Raw genomic sequence first — 17,173 nt, 5'->3', positions numbered from 1 at the left:
AGTAATGTCCTTTATCTGTCTCAGTAATGTCCTTTATCTGTCTCAGTAATGTCCTTTATCTGTCTCAGTAATGTCCTTTATCTGTCTCAGTAATGTCCTTTGACAGCGGTCTCTCTAATGTCCTTTGATAGCTGTCTCAGTAATGTCCTTTATCTGTCTCAGTAATGTCCTTTATCTGTCTCAGTAATGTCCTTTATCTGTCTCAGTAATGTCCTTTGACAGCTGTCTCTGTAATGTCCTTTGATAGCTGTGTCAGTAATGTCCTTTATCTGTCTCAGTAATGTCCTTTGACAGCGGTCTCTCTAATGTCCTTTGATAGCTGTCTCAGTAATGTCCTTTATCTGTCTCAGTAATGTCCTTTATCTGTCTCAGTAATGTCCTTTATCTGTCTCAGTAATGTCCTTTGACAGCTGTCTCTGTAATGTCCTTTGATAGCTGTGTCAGTAATGTCCTTTATCTGTCTCAGTAATGTTCTTTGATATCTGTCTCGGTAATGTCCTTTGATGAGCTCCAGCCTGTGTCGGATCCATGGTCGTCCCAGTCAAAGGAAGAGAAGTCTCCACACTGTAGGAGCTAACTGTGGGAAATGTCCACCTCTGCCAACACGCACGCACGCACGCACGCACGCACGCACGCACGCGCACACACACACACACACACACACACACACACACACACACACACACACACACACACACACACACACACACACACACACACACACACACACACACACACACACACACACACACACACACACACACACACACACACACACACACACACACACACACACACACACACACACACACACACACACACACACACACACACACACACACACACACACACACACACACAAAGAGAAACACACAGGACACAAATAAGAAATACAGACACACACAATATATGATAAAAGCGTGCAGGCACACACACACACACACACACACACAACCTTTGACTCACATGTTCAGTGTTGCAGCCTAATTGCTTTGATCCTATTGCTCTGAAAGTGATCAACTAAAACAAAAAAACGATGTACTTCTATCGATTTCAAAATGTATATAATTATTCTACCACTATTAGTCAGTATCATCTTCTAATATACAGATGTAAGTCCCTTTTTTTCCAATATATTTATCCCTCTCATTGATTATTTAAGCATTAAGGCATGAGAACCTGGGGATTACTGTGTGACAACTCGTTTTCGCCTTGGGCCTAAGAACAGCCTTTAGTCGGGAGTTATCACACGATAATCCCCGGATTTGAGTGCATTATTGCTTTAAAAAGAGGTTGGCAACATACAGTGAGCTCCAACAGTATTGGAACAGTGACAAATATTTAGTTTTGGCTCTGTACTCCAGCACTTTGGATTTTAAATTATGTAAAGTACAGACTGTCAGCTTTAATTTAAGGGTATTTTCAGAGCTTTTTGTACATAGTTGTGATACAGTAACTGTAAAAGCTTGGGAACCAGTGGCCCCACACCTTTTCAAACCAAATTGTATTTCGATGCCACTGCTTTCAACTGAAAGTAACCCCTTTCGACTATTTTTCTCCCAACATATAAACACTGGAAATGTCTACATACAAGGTATCCTTAATGGATGGGACACCCAATCCTCTACCATGTCAATTCTCTTTTTTTTATACAAGTGTAGGAAGCCCAGCCGTGAAGCCGGGCATCAAAAAATTAGTTGATACTCATAATGTTCCTCTCCACGGAAATCTTTAGTAAAAGGCGAAAGATTTATGCGATCTGAAGAGAAACCAGAGTGTACTACCGATTGAACGAAACCATTCTGACCGAGTTCTCGGCCTTACTATTCACAGTCGTGGTTTAATTAAAAACAAAGCAAAGCTATATAGTGCGGATATATCACACTCATACATTACAGTTCACCACTGCAAATAAATAATGAAGTTTGACAAGTGTCAATGCTTTGTAACTTCATGAATTCTTCACAGAAACGAAATGCACGCTGGGCATTATTGAAATCACTTCCTGGTTTGATCCATTAATTCGTAAAAAGTATTTCATCTGCAACGCCAGTGGAATTTCAGCAACTAAGAAGAGCAATGTTGGCGTAACAGTTTAGCCACCATCAAAAGTCTACTATCAAAATTGGAAACGATGTTACATGTATTTATATTTGCCAACGGGACTAAATACAAGGCTTCTACGTGGAGCATGCGCCGTAGAGACCAGCAAATCAATTTATTCACAAGCCATGCGACAAGCAAAGAGCACGGGTGGCAAAAATGATATTCAAATCGGCATTTAATCGCTGGACTTTACACAATTGTATGTAACCACTGTCTGCAACAATGTATCAACCTAGAAGTCTATAAGTAACTCCACGATGAAAACGTTTTGGTGTAAAATATTCTAGCAACATGTCTTAACATTTGTTTGACTTTTGGATTGCTCTGCTACTGGTGATCAGTGGCCATTTTAGCATGTAAATCTTAATTGGGCAAAAATAACAATTTTTTATAGATACAAAGCCACTACACACCATTTTATTAGGACTATGTGGTCGAAAAAGGAAGGGAAAATACAAATCACGAGGAATCCACTTTTATTGACAATATACGGACGCACGGACAGCGCATTGAGCAAACAAAACAATAATCCGAAATCAACTGAAATTACATGGGTCTATTACTGAAGAGACTGTCACTGGCAAACATGGTTACAGACCCAACAACATGATATAGTATCTCCTCCTCGTGGAGAAAAGCACATGATATGATTATAATACACAAAGTAAGCAATATAACAATTGAGATGTACAAACTATGGCACAAGGGAACGATGAGTGGAAGAGAGTGATGCCGTCATTTTGATAAAGACATGAGTTAGTAGTCGATATAACTATTTGTTCAGCACGTTTGAAATGTACAGCGACAGAATTCAGAACATAGACTGTTTTTACAGGATAGGATAAATAACGGGGGCATATAAGCAGACAATGAAAGATCTTACAATATTTGTTGAGGATATCTCTCTAAAACAGGTGGTAAAAAAGTTCAGCATTTCTCAACTTTTATGCAAATCACCACCGGCGGACTCTGGGTGACCAATCACTTTGACATATGAACCTCCGCTATCATAGCTGGTTGTATTGACTTCAATACACTGAATGCATTATCCAAGTGTTATGAATACATAATACATGCATTATAAATATTATAATTGTAATATGTATATATACACAAGTTCAATCTGTACTTCAATGCACATCTGGTCTGCATTATAAAAATAGGGAGGAAGAAAGATGAGGTGTTTATTTATTTTACCTTTATTTAACTAGGCAAGTCAGTTAAGAACAAATTCTTATTTTCAATGACGGCCTAGGAACAGTGGGTTAACTGCCTTGTTCTCAGGGGGCAGAACGACAGATTTTTACCTTGTCATCTTAGGGATTCGATCTTGCAATCTTTCAGTCACTGGCCCAACACTCTAACCACTAGGCTACCTGCTGGTTACTGGCCCAACACTCTAACCACTAGGCTACCTGCTGGTTACTGGCCCAACACTCTAACCACTAGGCTACCCGCTGGTTACTGGCCGAACACTCTAACCACTAGGCTACCTGCTGGGTACTGGCCGAACACTCTAACCACTAGGCTACCTGCCGTGAGATAATGTCAAAGACAGAAAGGGAAAGAGGTCAGAACAGAGGAGCAGGGAAGACAGCATATGATTAATGAATTACAGTGCTACTAAACGTCATATTCTCTCAGGTCATCACAATCTCCTAATCAACCTTGGGTCCCCAGTTGGCCCAATGTTTTTTATATATATTTTTTTTATTTTATTTAACTAAGCAAGTCACTTAAGAACAAATTCTTATTTACAATGACGGCCTAGTAACAGTGGGTTAACTGCCTTGTTCTCAGGGGCAGAACGACGGATGCTCGGGGATTCCATCAAGCAACCTTTCAGTTATGGCCCAATGCTCTAACCACTAGGCTACCTGCCACCCCGGTTTTCTTCGAGCGGGTGAGGTGGCGATGACGGGACTGGGGGTTGGCATCCTCTCTCACATCAAAACATACCTGCAGATGAGAGAGATGGTATGAATAAGCTTTGTGTCTTTAATTCTAAAACAATCATCAGGAGGTGAAATACAAAACTGACCTGGGATCATTAACTCTGGGACTACTACAACCCTATCTGTAGTTCAATGTAAAGCATCTCTTTAATAATACTTCCTGTTGACCCAAGTGACCTCTCACCTCTGATCATGCTGTGTCCTACCATTTCAGGCATAGTAGCGGGATGGGCTCACCGACACAGCTGATATAACCTATGGGATTTAGGGAGAAGGGGAGGGGTTCACCGACACAGCTGATATAACCTAGGCGATTTAGGGAGAATGGGAGGGGTTCACCGACACAGCTGAAATAACCTAGGCGATTTAGGGAGAATGGGAGGGGTTCACCGACACAGCTGATATAACCTAGGGGATTTAGGAAGAAGGGGAGGGGTTCACCGACACAGCTGATGTAACCTAGGCGATTTAGGTAGAATGGGAGGGGTTCACCGACACAGCTGATATAACCTAGGGGATTTAGAGAGAAGTGGAGGTGTTCACTGACACAGCTGATATAACCTAGGGGATTTAGGGAGAAGGGGGAGAGGGATGAAGTGAAGGAGGGTGACTGTAATTGAGGAAATATGGTAGTTAAAGAGACAGTGCTCAACAGGAATCTGTGTATGTGTGTGGCCTCACCTAGTGTCTGGATTTCCTCCCCTGCTGCGTTGTTGGCCCCCATCCGTGCAACATCCTGCAGAGCAGCAGACCTCTCCTCTGGCACACGGCGGGGGGGCTGCAGTGCCCCTCCTGGTCCTTGTGTCCATCCTCATGAAGTTATGCAGGACACAGGTAGCCTTCACACATGCCTGAATTCCCCCATGAGGAAATCCCAGATGGCCCTGGTCACGCTCACGACAATTCACCCAACATGGTAACTGTAGGCAATCGTTTTGAAAGAATCTCCAGTTGCAAGGTACAGTATCTGTAGGAATATGGAAGATAATGTAATTATTAGACTTTTACATCCCCAGGTTATTGTGGATTACTAACGTATTATATCTCTTATAACAAATCATGAGAACATTGGACAGATAGATGCATGTGCAAACACGTGCATGTATAGCATGTGACAACAGCAGGATCATTTTAAGGATAGCATCACAAATGAATACACAAATATCAGTTGAAGCTTGATGATGAGGCAAAGACAAAAATGTGCACCCCTTTGAAACCCCAGGACCAGGACAGAGTACAGATACGCCCAAACAACTATAGAAGTAGTACTTTCAAGTACTTTTTACAACACTGTAAATTAGCGTCATTTAGAGCCGGGGGCTTTACAAGTAGGCCGTCAATGTAAGTAAGAATGTGTACTTAACTGACTTGCCTAAACAAATGCTGGCCTTACTAGATAGCCTGCATGGATGAAAATAGATATCTTCCTGGTATGGCGAATGCACCTTAAAAAAGTATGGGCATAACAGGCCAGCCATGGACCTTCAGCTGCCCTATGGAGGCAATAAATTGCCACCCCTCCTATTTGCCTAAACTAGAATAGTGGTCGGCAATAGGTTACTCAGCTAATAGTCGGCAGAACAGAACATAATAGCAGCCCAATTCATAGGCCTAAGCTACACATTAAACACAATGTTTAACACATCTGGTGTTACTATATAATCAGTTCAATGTCAATAACCAACACAATAACATATCCTAATATTTAAAATGTAAATACACTGATAAAATCAACAATGTCTATTAAATGTGTTTGTTCTTATGTTTCTGCCACTGCCGCACGCAAAAAGGTAACTTTATCCACACCCTAAGTAAATATAATTCACCACCTACCAATCATTTTCAAACTACGTTGGGAAAAGCAGCCCGTTTTCAACACCAACCATAACAACTTGACTACTCTTATTTTCCTCCCTGTCTAAGAGGGATCCAATAGATCAAGCCACCCAATTCTACACAACTCCATGCAATGAATTTGACTTTAAACAAGTGTAGGAAGCCCAGCCGTGAAGCCGGGCATCAAAAAATTAGTTGATACTCATAATGTTCCTCTCCACGGAAATCTTTAGTAAAAGGCGAAAGATTTATGCGATCTGAAGAGAAACCAGAGTGTACTAACGAATGCTGAACACAGTTCAGTCCCAGTTCTCGGCCTTACTCTTCACATTCATGGTTAAATGAAAAACAAACCATACCTAAAATCGCCGATACAACACAAACACACATTCCAGTCCACCGATGCAGAGAAATAAATAAGTTTGACTAAGTGTCAATGCTTTGTAATTTCATTCAGTCTTTACACAAAGGAAATGCACGCTGGGTATTATATAAATCACTTCCTGTTTGACCCATTCATTCGTAAACATTATTTAATCTGCAACGACAGTGTAATTTCAGAAACTAAGAAGAGCAATGTTGGCGTAACAGTTTAGCCAGCGCTAAAAGTTTACTATCAAAATTGGAAACGATGTTCAATTAGTAATATTTGCAGAAGGGACGAAATTACAACGCTTCTACATGGAGCAAGCGCATGCGCCGTTGAGACCCGGAAGAAACTTCACAAGGTAGTGGTGAGAAGCAGGGACGAGGGGCGGCAAAAAATGATATTCACATCGGCAACATTTAATTGCTGGGTTTAACACAATTACATGTAACCACTATCTGCAACAATGTATCAACTTTGAAATCTGAACGTAATAGTTTGCAACATGTATTATGGTACTTGGGGTTAACTAGTCCCCCCTAAGAACAATGTCTAATTGGTGACACAAAAAAAGCAACGTTTGGAAAGAAAATTGGTATGTGAATGATGGTCATACTTAGTTTATTCGTCTATCAAGGGATATAAATGGCTACAGTTCACACTTTTTTAAAATGTATTTGATGAAATGTTTTATTAGAAATGGGACTTTTTTTTCTTTGTTGTTCCTTTGCCTTACAATATGTACAATTGCAAATATTATTTGAATAATCCAAGTTTTGAAATCCCAGCAGTCTTTAAAATGACATTCAGGAGAAAAATGTTTTCAATAGTTGTTCTTTTAATTAAGTAAAACAAGTATTTATTGGAACGTAATATTGGATTTGAATATAACATTGGAATATAACATATAATGACAATAACTTAACTAATTAAATCAGTGTAACATTGATGTGGAAACTTTTATGCTCTGCTATTGCACAATTCTAATTTGTTCATAGGTCAGAAATGAAGTTGTCCCCAGTAAAATTGGAGCACAACTGATGAGCACACCTCCTGTACTGCTCACACCTAATCCAGTCCCCACCTGGGACTGAAAACAGCACCTGGGACTGAAAACAGCACCTGCGACTGAAAACAGCTCCTTACAGAAAATGCACTCTGCATCCCCTTCTTTTGCAACAACCTTCTTTTGTGGCTGATGTGGCTGCTTGTGTTGCAACAACCTTCTTTTGTGGCTGATGTGGCTACTTGTGTTGCAACGACTTTCTTTGACAACAACCTTCTTCCAACACTTTTGATAAACTGGGCAAAATAGAAACAGGCCTATAACAGTTAGGATCAGCTTGATCTCCCCCTTTAAATAAAGGATGAATCGTGGCTGCATTTCAAGCAATGGGAACCTCCCCAGAAAGGAGAGACATGGTAAAAGAGTTTGAGATAGGTTTGGTGATGATAGGGGCAGCAACCTTAAAGAAGAAAGGGTTTAAACCATCTGACCCAGATGTTTTTTGGAGGGATGTCAAGTTTAAGGAGCTCCTTTAGCACCTCGGACTCAGTGACTGTCTACAGGGAGAAACTCTGTCGCGGGGCAGTGGAAAAAGAGGGAGAAGCATCGGGCATAGTCGCATTAGCAGGGGTGGGAGATGAGGAAATGTTGGACGGGCAAGGAGGCATGGCTGAGTCAAATAGGACTCCTGACTTAATGAAGTGGTGATTAAAGAGCTTAGCCATGTGCTTCTTGTCAGTAACAACCACATCATCAATATTAAGGGACATGGGCAGCTGTGAGGAGGAGGGTTTATTCTCCAGGTCTATAACCGTTTTCCAGAACTTTTTGGGTTTAGACCCATAGAGAGATAACTGCTCCTTATTAAAGTAACTAACTTTGGCCTTCCGGATAGCCTGAGTGCACTTATTTATCATTTGCCTGAACAATAGCCAGTCAGCCTGAGTATGTGTGTACCAAGCCCTTTCGCCAAATGGAATTCTTGAGGTGGAGTAACTCTACAAGATCACGGTCGAACCAGGGCCTGAACCTGTTTTTAATTCTCATTATGGGGCGTGTTTGTTAACAATACCACTGAAAATATCAAAAAAGAAGGTCCAAGCGTCTTCGACAGAGGGGGTGAAGCTGAGTCTATACCATTTTACAGAGGCCAGTTCATGAAGGAAGGCTTGCTCATTAAAGTTTTTTAGCAAGCGTCTATGACAAATCAGGACAGGTCGTTTCACTGGGCAGCCATTACGAACACAGGTTGTAAAACAGTGATCACTAAGGTCATTACAGAAAACACCAGACTGATAATCCTATCAGGATTATTTGTGACGATAACGCCGAGGATAGTAGCCTTTTCTGGGTGTTTGGAATCATACATTGTGGGATTGGTAATAATCTGAGAAGATTTAGGGAGTCCCATTGCTTTAAGGTGGTTTAAGCATGTCCCAGTTTAGGTCACCAAGCAGGACACATTCAGACTTAGTGTAAGGGGCCAGGAGAGAGCTCAGGGCAGGTAGGGTACAGGCCGGTGCTGATGGAGGACGATAGCACCCAGCAACAGTCAACAAAGAGCTATTTGAAAGTTTAATGTATAAAACCAGCAAATCAGACTTGGGGGACAGACTTGGTGGAGACAACCGAGCACTGAAGGTGATCCTTGGTTAAAGATTGCCACTTCCCCACCTTTGGAAGATCTGTCTTGCTGAAAAAGGTTATAACCAGAAAGGTTAACATCAGTATTCAAAACACTCTTCCTTAACCACGTCTCAGCTGTGAACCTACACTTTCAATTGATCCATTTTAGGTAATAAGCTTCTAGTGTTAACGTGCCGAAAATACAGGCTTTTACGAGAGCAGAAATCAGTGAAGCAGATATCAGAGCACAAGTCAGAATTGGGGCTAGCAACAGTAGATGGGCCAGGGTGTACATGCACATTTCCAGATATCATCAGCAGTAATACAATCAAGGCACGGCAGAGGACAGGGAGAGCTGTGCAGTGCTGATTTATGACAGCTGAATGTGCATCAGATGGCAACAAGATCATATCATACAGCAATTTCATCAGGTAACATGAATACAAAGCCAACGAGAGGTGGTTAGAATAGGATGGGAGGCCAAAAGTCTGTGTAACCAACAGAGAGTCAGAGTCCCGAGTGTGGGTACAAACAGTCTGTCCCACGGTTGGGTAAAGAAAGTTTGTAGTCAACAAAGTATGCAGGAGTCATGAGGCAAATAGCAAAATGCAGATTTACTACTAGTGTGGTTGCTAGCTTGCTAATTTAGCATAAATTGTCTAAATGACCGGTAGAAACACATTCATAACCATAAAGGGGTAACTAGCCCACATCTACATTTTTCTCTCTAAATGAGTGGATTGTTTATCTGGAGATGAAAATAAAACCGAATATAACTCAAACGGAAAGCATATTTATATTTTAAAATCTGTAGATCAAACTTCATTGGAATATATCTAGAATTTCAAAAGATTTGATCAATTTACCACAAAATTGTTTTGTTGAAATATCTCCAAAAGACGTGATGACACAGAGGAAAGGTTTTCTTGAGCAAGAGCAGTGGCAGCCAGAGAGCAGTGGCAGCCAGAGAGCAGTGGCAGCCAGAGAGCAGTGGCAGCCCGAGAGCAGTGGCAGCCAGAGAGCAGTGGCAGCCAGTGAGCAGTGGCAGCCAGAGAGCAGTGGCAGCCAGGGAAAGTGTTGGTAAAATAATTGTGACATCTTGTGGTCTTAATGTGAATTAAAGGTGTTGGGGCAGTTACCCCCTAGTACCCTAAACATTGTTTGACTTGAGGATTGATCTACTACAGGTGATATAGTCTATCGCCCTGAAAAAAAAACCACAGCAAAGCATTGGATATCGTGCCCTAATCAGCGCACTAGCCTAATAGTCCTATAGAAAAGTCTTCCCAATTCACCTAAACAATTCAGACTACTCCCTGGCTCCTGAGGCCCCCTTCCCCAGAGCCCTGGAAGAGTGCTTCTACACCTAGTGTTGGGCCCTCAAGAACTGCCATTTTTCGGGTCAGAGTCATTGCCACTGTTTCGGAGCTAAGAGACAAAGAAAAAGGGGTTCTTATCTAGACAGCGTACCCTCAGGTCAATAATATCGGCACATCTTCTATTGCAGTATTACAGCAACCTTCTGTCTCAGAGCAGAAAGTACTGATTGCTCTGCCCCAGGCTCCACGACTGAGCGTGTTTGTCTGGCTGGGAACAGTGCTGGGGGGGGGAACATATGAATACCGTGTCCATGAGGGTCATTGCCTGTGGTGTGCGCTTCCCGGATGGTATTATGGATGCATATCCTGCTAACCTGCACACCACTGGCAGCTCGCCCCCCCCCCCCCCCGCCTTCTCTGCTCCTGCTATCCTGCACACCACTGGCAGCTCCCCCCCCAGCCCAGATTCAGGCACAGGAGGCAGATGGTTGGAGTCTTACAATGTTTATTAATCCAAAGGGGTAGGCAAGAGAAAGGTCGTGGACAGGTAAAAAGGTCAAAGCCAGATCAGAGTCCAAGAGGTACAGAGTGGCAGACAGGCTCATGGTCAAGGCCGGCAGAATGGATAGGCAGGCGGGTACAGAGTCCAGAAACAGGCAAGTGTCAAAACCGTGAGGACTGGAAAAAGTCAAACCCCAGGTTGACTTGGAAACATACAAGAAGAACTGGCATAGAGAGACAGGAAACACAGGGATAAATACACTGGGGAAAATAAGTGACACCTGGAGTGGGTGGAGACAATCACAAGGACAGGTGAAACAGATCAGGGCGTGACACCTGCTGCCCTAAGGGGTGATCTTCAAGCGTATCAATGCCGACACAGGTACGGAAGGAATGAAGGACGTGAAAGGAATGAGAGAGTATTAGAAGGGAGGGAGGGTAAAGGGGTGTGTGGGGTGGAGTCAACACATTTAGGAAGACAGGTTTATATGTTGAGAGGGATGGAAAAGATAAAGAAAGCAAAGGAATACACATTTTACTGCAATGGGTCTATTTTACCTTGTTCACTAGTCTTTCTAACACTCTCCACTATTGATGGTCTTTCCACTTAAATCTTTCAGAGTTTTTTGTCATTCTTACTCCCCTGTCTGTCCCCACAGGCCTCTGCACGGGATGCGTTGTTGGATGACTCTGTGATGCTCGCCAAGAAACTGCAGGATATCGGCCAACCAGTGACACTGAGGGTGGTGGAGGACCTCTCACATGGCTTCATCGGCCTATCGGGACTCGCTAGGGAGATACAGGTAGCTTCAGACATCTTTGCGTAGAGCGAATCAGAGTACTGGCAAGCGACCAAAGTTTGAAAGGACCAATCGTGGGGCTGGCCCATCAAATGGAGGGGCTGAAGAGATGCCTATAACACCCAGGGGAAAAAACTAGTTTTATTGAGAAAAACTTTTACTTACTATGACTGAGTTAACATATGTGGTTGTCTTACCCAGCTACCTGAATCAACTAACTGTAAGTCGCTCTAAAATGTACATAATAACTTTGATCACTGTGAAATTCTGACAAGTGTGCTGAAATATTTTATATATACAAATATCTTGCATGTGAAATGTAATACTCAAGTTTAATGGTCGAATAATAACTTAACTTAAATGTTCGAAGTATTTGCCTTTTATGGAGCCTAGAAAATATCGGATAATAATTGTAACACTGTAATAACGAGGCTCAACAAAAAGCTATACAGGCGCTCTAGAATGAAGAAGTGAAAGTGACGTATCAGATGCACGGGTGCCTGAACTACGGATGCCGCTGGAGGGCAATATTTTCTCCCTGTTCCGCTTTTCCTTTCGTAAAAAAAGGAGAGAGGGGCTGTAGCAATGGAGGGGGTAACTGTAGGGCACGTATTTGACGCCGAATGCATCCTCAACAAACGTCCACGAAAGGTATGAAATAACGTATCTTATTCTAATATGAAAACATGAGACCCTGTTCAATCGTTTAACTCTTTCCCAATCTTCTCCTTTGCAGGGGAAGTTTGAGTATTTGGTGAAGTGGAGAGGGTGGTCGTCCAAGTGAGTAGCTATTTAGCAAGCAGCTGGCTGAGCTAAACAATGACAACAATGTATCCCTTGAGCCCAGGCAACCCCGGATTGCTTTCACATCCGTAATATTTACAATCGGAGATTATTCCCGTGTTTTTTGGATAGACTGCATGATGCATGGAAGAAAGACGATGGTGTTCGCCGTTTCTGTGTCTTGCTTTATTTTCTTTAGCCCGAGCAGTTTATGTTACGATGCCAAATCGGTATTCAGTAACGTGAGCAGGCATCACCCTACTACGGTAGCGAACTGTAGCAGCGGGAATATGGAACGCCCACTATTTGCATGCAGCCGTGCTTTCGTCGTGCTAGTTTACCAATAATGTTTCCATACAAAACCATCTTTATGTTGCTGAATGTAAATCTCCGAGCAAACGCTCCAGTTTCAACCATTTAAATATACGCTAACCCCACGCTGGGGGGTGAACAGCTACTCTCAATATTTGCTATTATTCAGCAAATAGTCTTAATATTTTATTTAGACACAACGTGAATTATGTTTTGTTTTTTAAATATGATGCGACTATGTCTGACATTGTATCTGAAAAAGGCGATTTAAACTAGATCCACCTGAACAGAGAATTCATGGTTTGACATTATATGTGCAATGTCTCTCTACTGTGCACTAATAAACCGTTTATTTTTATTTTTTTATATAATATCGGGTTTTCTTTACAGACATAACAGTTGGGAGCCTGAAGAGAATATTCTGGACCCCAGATTACTGGCTGCCTTCCACAAGAGGTGTGTTATTGATATCATACGACAGTGGTTCAGTTGTTTGACAAGAACCCCTTCATATTTAATGTGTGTATTAGACTTGCCCTGGTCAAATGCATCCTTCCTCCAATCCTTGAAGCAATCACTTATATCTGACTTAACCAAATTGGTTCAATTAAACTTTCACTTATTCAGTTATTAAGATCAGTAGTCTCTTCAAGTAAGGAAGGAGGCATTTTTAAAGAGGCAGAACATTGTCAGCGACTGTATCTGACTGTGTGTGTGTGTGTGTTTTCTACAGAGCGCAAGAGAGGGAGCTACTCTTCCGTAAGAGAGGGAAGAGGCCAAGGGGACGTCCACGGAAAATTCTGGTAATCATCACACTGTTGCTGCTATTCAAACATATAGGATTTAGTCACGACTTACTACAACAAATGCAGCAAATTCACTTCCTTTAGTCATGTTTATTATACTTGTAATGTCTTCTCAATGATTGATCCATTATATTTACAACAGTAGCAGCAATTCATTTGTTTGTTTGAATGATGAATATAAAAAACTCTCTCTCTCTCTCCGTCTTTAGGAACCAGAACCAACTGAAACCAAATCCGACCGCTCCTCCTCCTCCTCTTCATCCGGCCTGTCCTCCTCTCCCTCCTCCTCTTCCTCAGAAGAAGAAGAAGAGGAAGACCACAGGAAGAAGGCCAAACCAGGTCCTCGCCTCCGCAACCTCTACCCCGTCCCCCAGAAGAGGCCCCAGATTGTTGTTGCCAAAAATGAGCCCGTCCGGAAAAAGCGCGGGAGAAAACCGCTGCTCCCCGAGCTGAGGGCTTTGAGACAGGCAAAGACCCGGCCGCCCCTCCCGCCCCCTTCTCCTTCTCGCCACCAGCAGGTCCTCAGGCCCCCCCGCGAGCCCTTCAAAGAGGAACCCCGAGGTGGGGTGAAGAAGCCTCTACAGCCAGCCAGTTTCACCTACACTGGCCTGAGCTCCAGCCGGGGCTCCAGAGATGAGGTGGCACACCAGGTGGCTGCTGGAGGGGCCTTCTACCAGGCAGGGGCCTCCAAACCTGGGCCGCTGAACTCCATTTGGTCAGGTCGCTCCATGTCGACCAACACCCCCACCCCATCCTCTCCATCCTCCTCTTCCTCTCTCAGCAGACCTCCCCCGCCTTACAGTAAGGGCTGGTCAGATCTGAAGCGCTCCCTCTCTGTCTCCGACGCCGGCAGCAGCAATGGCAGAGCAGAAGGGTTCAAGGTGGCTTCCTCTCTAAAACCAGGGATGTCTACAACCACACTCTGTCTCCACAGCTCCAAGACCTCCAGTGGGTGTGGGGGCTCTTCAACGGCATGTAGCCCAGCTCAGCGCTTCCCAGCTGGGCAGAGGAGGCAGCAGGAGGGCCCAGGAGGTCAGGCAGGGATGGTGGTTCAGCAGCAGGGAGCCAAGCCCCCCTCCTCTACCCCTCCCTCGGCCAGAGACCGCATCAGTCAGGCCCTCAGCCTCCGAGCTCTCAACCTGCAGAGTGTCAAAAGAATTGCGCCCGGCAATGGTCCCCAGGGAAACGGGACCTCCAGCACCACTGGAGTTGCAGTTTCGAGGTTGAGCCTGAGAAGCAGTGCCAGCCCGGCAGGAAAAAGAGCAGGGGGGAGCATTAAAGAGACACACACCTCGTCTGGACTGAACCAGGGCCTGGTGTCGGGAGGGTTAGGGGGAGGGGCACTGCACTCTGGAAGCGTGCCACCAGCCAGAGTGGAGAGGGGGGAGAGAGGGAAGGACACTGGGGCAGAGACGGAGAGAGAGATGGACAACAAGGGACCAGGGGGTGTAGGGATGGGGAATGGAAGGGTGGAGAAAGGGGTGAGTGTACAGGCACAGGGAGGCGTATCCACGGCCCGCAGAGGCAGAGCTAACGGGGGGAGACAGGAGGACAGGAAGTCAGGACAGAGCCTTACCGTTAATGAGCGGAACTCCCGGACCCTTAACGAGCTCAGCACGGGTGATTCAGATGACACCAGCAGCAGCGAATCAGAAGAGTGTGACTCCCCCTATCCCGACAACAACAACAACAGGGCCCGCCTTGTCTCTATGGAGATGGAAACGGAGACGGACTGGCGGCCGGCGCGGAGCCTTCTAGAGCACGTGTTCGTCACGGATGTCACCGCCAACTTCGTCACGGTAACAGTGAAGGAGTCGCCGACCAGCGTGGGGTTCTTCAACGTCCGCAATCACTAAAGCCTGTCCGTGTATGTACAGACACAGGCCATTTCCCCTCCCAATGGTTAAAGGGACATTACGCTTTCAAATCAAAGTTTGTCAGACATTTTCAGACCTCTAAACTAGTCTAATGTCAAGAGAAAACCCACTATAGCTGGATCTACATAAGCTATATTATGTCACGTGTTTGCATTAGAATACTTTAGAGGTCTGAAAACATTTGACATTTTATTTATGAGTGAAATGTCTCTTCAAGGTAAGAATCTGGAGGGAGCTTAAACTCACTAAGCTGATCCTGTATCTGTGCCTAAGGGCAACCTATACCTGGAATAATAAGATACAACATGACATTAGGCTTGATTCCAAACCCATCCCTGGTCCCTTTAGCCCAATGATTGCCCCTTTGAAGATTTGCATAACAGTCAAGTAGGCTTTGGGCCTAGTTCCATTTCTGCCTTCAACCCTTTCGCCTAGGTCCTTCACTTTTCAGCATATTTTTTCTTCTACATATCCAGTCTTTTTAGATCTGCGAGGGGGAGTCAACAAGGGATAGGGGAAAGAGAATGTTTTGTTATTGGACCCTCGTCAATTGAAGACTTTTGTGAAGACATAGCTGTCTGTATAGCTATGCCAGCATATCCCATCTTACTTTGTATTCTCTTTGGACCAAAATAGTCATGAATGTGAATTGTGTATTTTTTTAAATCTGTTAAAAAAATGGTATTCTGTCAGTCAGTATTTCTCTTGCACTACAGTATGTTATTGTAATCTTTTAAGCCAATTATATTAGAGACTGAAACATACCTTCTCATCTCAAGCAGGCATGACATTTTTTTACAGTTATCTTCCAGTGTTATCCCTACCTGCGGCGAAGAATATTTGAATTGAATACAATCACAGTCATTGATAGTAAGAGCATCATAGGAGGTGGAGAAGTGTTTTAATTTAATTTATATTTGTACATATGTTTCTCTCCTGTTGATATGAATATGTATCTGTAACTCTGGTGCTTATTATAGCTTCACAGCTTCAGAAACTCGTAGCCTGTGTGCCTCCTGCCATTTCTAAGGTATTGAAATAAACCGTGAGTACTTGTAAAAGTGGGTGCTTAACCATACCAAAACGCTCTTGTTGTTGTTATTGTTAAGTCAGTCCATCAAACATCTTTTATAAAGCCTGTTTTTACAGCAGCAGTTGTTAGAAAGTGCTTTACAGTCACCCAGCCTAAACCTCAATGAGCAACCTAAGCAGAAGCAACAGCACAGCGGCTAGGAAAAAAAACATGGAAGAAACCTAGAGAGGAACCAGGCATCGAGAGGTGGCCCACCTTCTGGCTGTGTTTTCGTGATTGGTTGGTGTGTCTCTGATCTGTACCAAATATGTACTATTATATTGACAAGATATTCAAGTGACCGCTCTAAATGGAAATACATGTATTTTTTTTCTCAAAATGGCCGAAATGCCACGTGTGTCCGCTTACATAAGTACATTCGTAACAACCTAACCATTACTAAACTTATAGCAATAAAAAAATGTGTAGACTAATTAACACTCATTGACCGCTGATTTTGGGTGGGAAAAAAACGAGCTTTGCCTCCACCTCTTCTTTTTTGACTCCACCAAAACCCCTGAAATTTCCATCCCTAACTATAACGTTTTCCGACAAGATAGAACTGCCAAAAGGGGGCGGAGTTGTAATCTATTGCAGAGATAGCCTGCAGAGTTCTGTCTTACTATCCAGATCTGTACCCAAACAATTCGAGCTTCTACTTTTAAAAATCCAACTTTCCAGAAACAAGACTCTCCCTGTTGCCCCTTGAAATAGACCACCCTCTGCCCTCAGCTGTGCCCTGGACACCATATGTGAACTGATTGCCCCCCATCTATCTTCAGAGCTAGTGCTGCTAGGTGACCTAAA

General features: G+C 43.6%; 1 protein-coding gene, 1 long non-coding RNA gene and 2 other non-coding genes across 6 annotated transcripts; 1 reads left to right on the top strand and 3 right to left on the bottom strand.

The window, feature by feature from the left end:
- Positions 1-1,663: 1,663 nt before the first annotated feature.
- Positions 1,664-1,779, bottom strand: LOC116357574 (U5 spliceosomal RNA). Its single transcript, XR_004205575.1, has one exon. It is a non-coding gene; the product is annotated as a U5 spliceosomal RNA (small nuclear RNA).
- A 786-nt stretch (positions 1,780-2,565) lies between these two features.
- LOC109870078 (uncharacterized) lies at positions 2,566-6,603 on the bottom strand. Of its 2 annotated transcripts, none has more exons than XR_002252094.2 (3): positions 6,257-6,603; positions 4,743-5,028; positions 2,566-4,065 (listed from the first exon to the last, which is right to left on the bottom strand). It is a non-coding gene; the product is annotated as an uncharacterized LOC109870078 (long non-coding RNA). The 2 variants fall into 2 exon arrangements; XR_004205409.1 differs by lacking the exon at positions 6,257-6,603 and adding an exon at positions 5,895-6,177.
- On the bottom strand, positions 6,059-6,174 carry LOC116357573 (U5 spliceosomal RNA). The gene has a single exon (XR_004205574.1). It is a non-coding gene; the product is annotated as a U5 spliceosomal RNA (small nuclear RNA).
- A 5,430-nt stretch (positions 6,604-12,033) lies between the features above and the next one.
- Positions 12,034-16,797, top strand: LOC109870514 (chromobox protein homolog 2). 2 transcript variants are annotated; one of them, XR_004205510.1, is made up of 6 exons: positions 12,034-12,167; positions 12,253-12,296; positions 13,002-13,067; positions 13,345-13,414; positions 13,627-15,353; positions 15,464-16,743. XR_004205510.1 is itself a non-coding variant. In XM_020461040.2 (5 exons), exons 1-5 carry the CDS (start codon positions 12,102-12,104, stop codon positions 15,271-15,273), a joined length of 1,893 nt encoding a protein of 630 aa, XP_020316629.1. In that variant the 5' UTR covers positions 12,034-12,101; the 3' UTR covers positions 15,274-16,797. The 2 variants fall into 2 exon arrangements, 1 of the variants encoding a protein (XP_020316629.1); XM_020461040.2 differs by having other exon boundaries at positions 13,627-16,797.
- Positions 16,798-17,173: the final 376 nt, after the last annotated feature.

Source organism: Oncorhynchus kisutch, linkage group LG25 (genome assembly GCF_002021735.2).
Source record: "Oncorhynchus kisutch isolate 150728-3 linkage group LG25, Okis_V2, whole genome shotgun sequence".
NCBI lineage: Eukaryota > Metazoa > Chordata > Actinopteri > Salmoniformes > Salmonidae > Oncorhynchus > Oncorhynchus kisutch.
The sequence above is the reverse complement of the archived record's forward strand: the minus strand, read 5'-3'. Positions and strand labels throughout refer to the sequence as shown.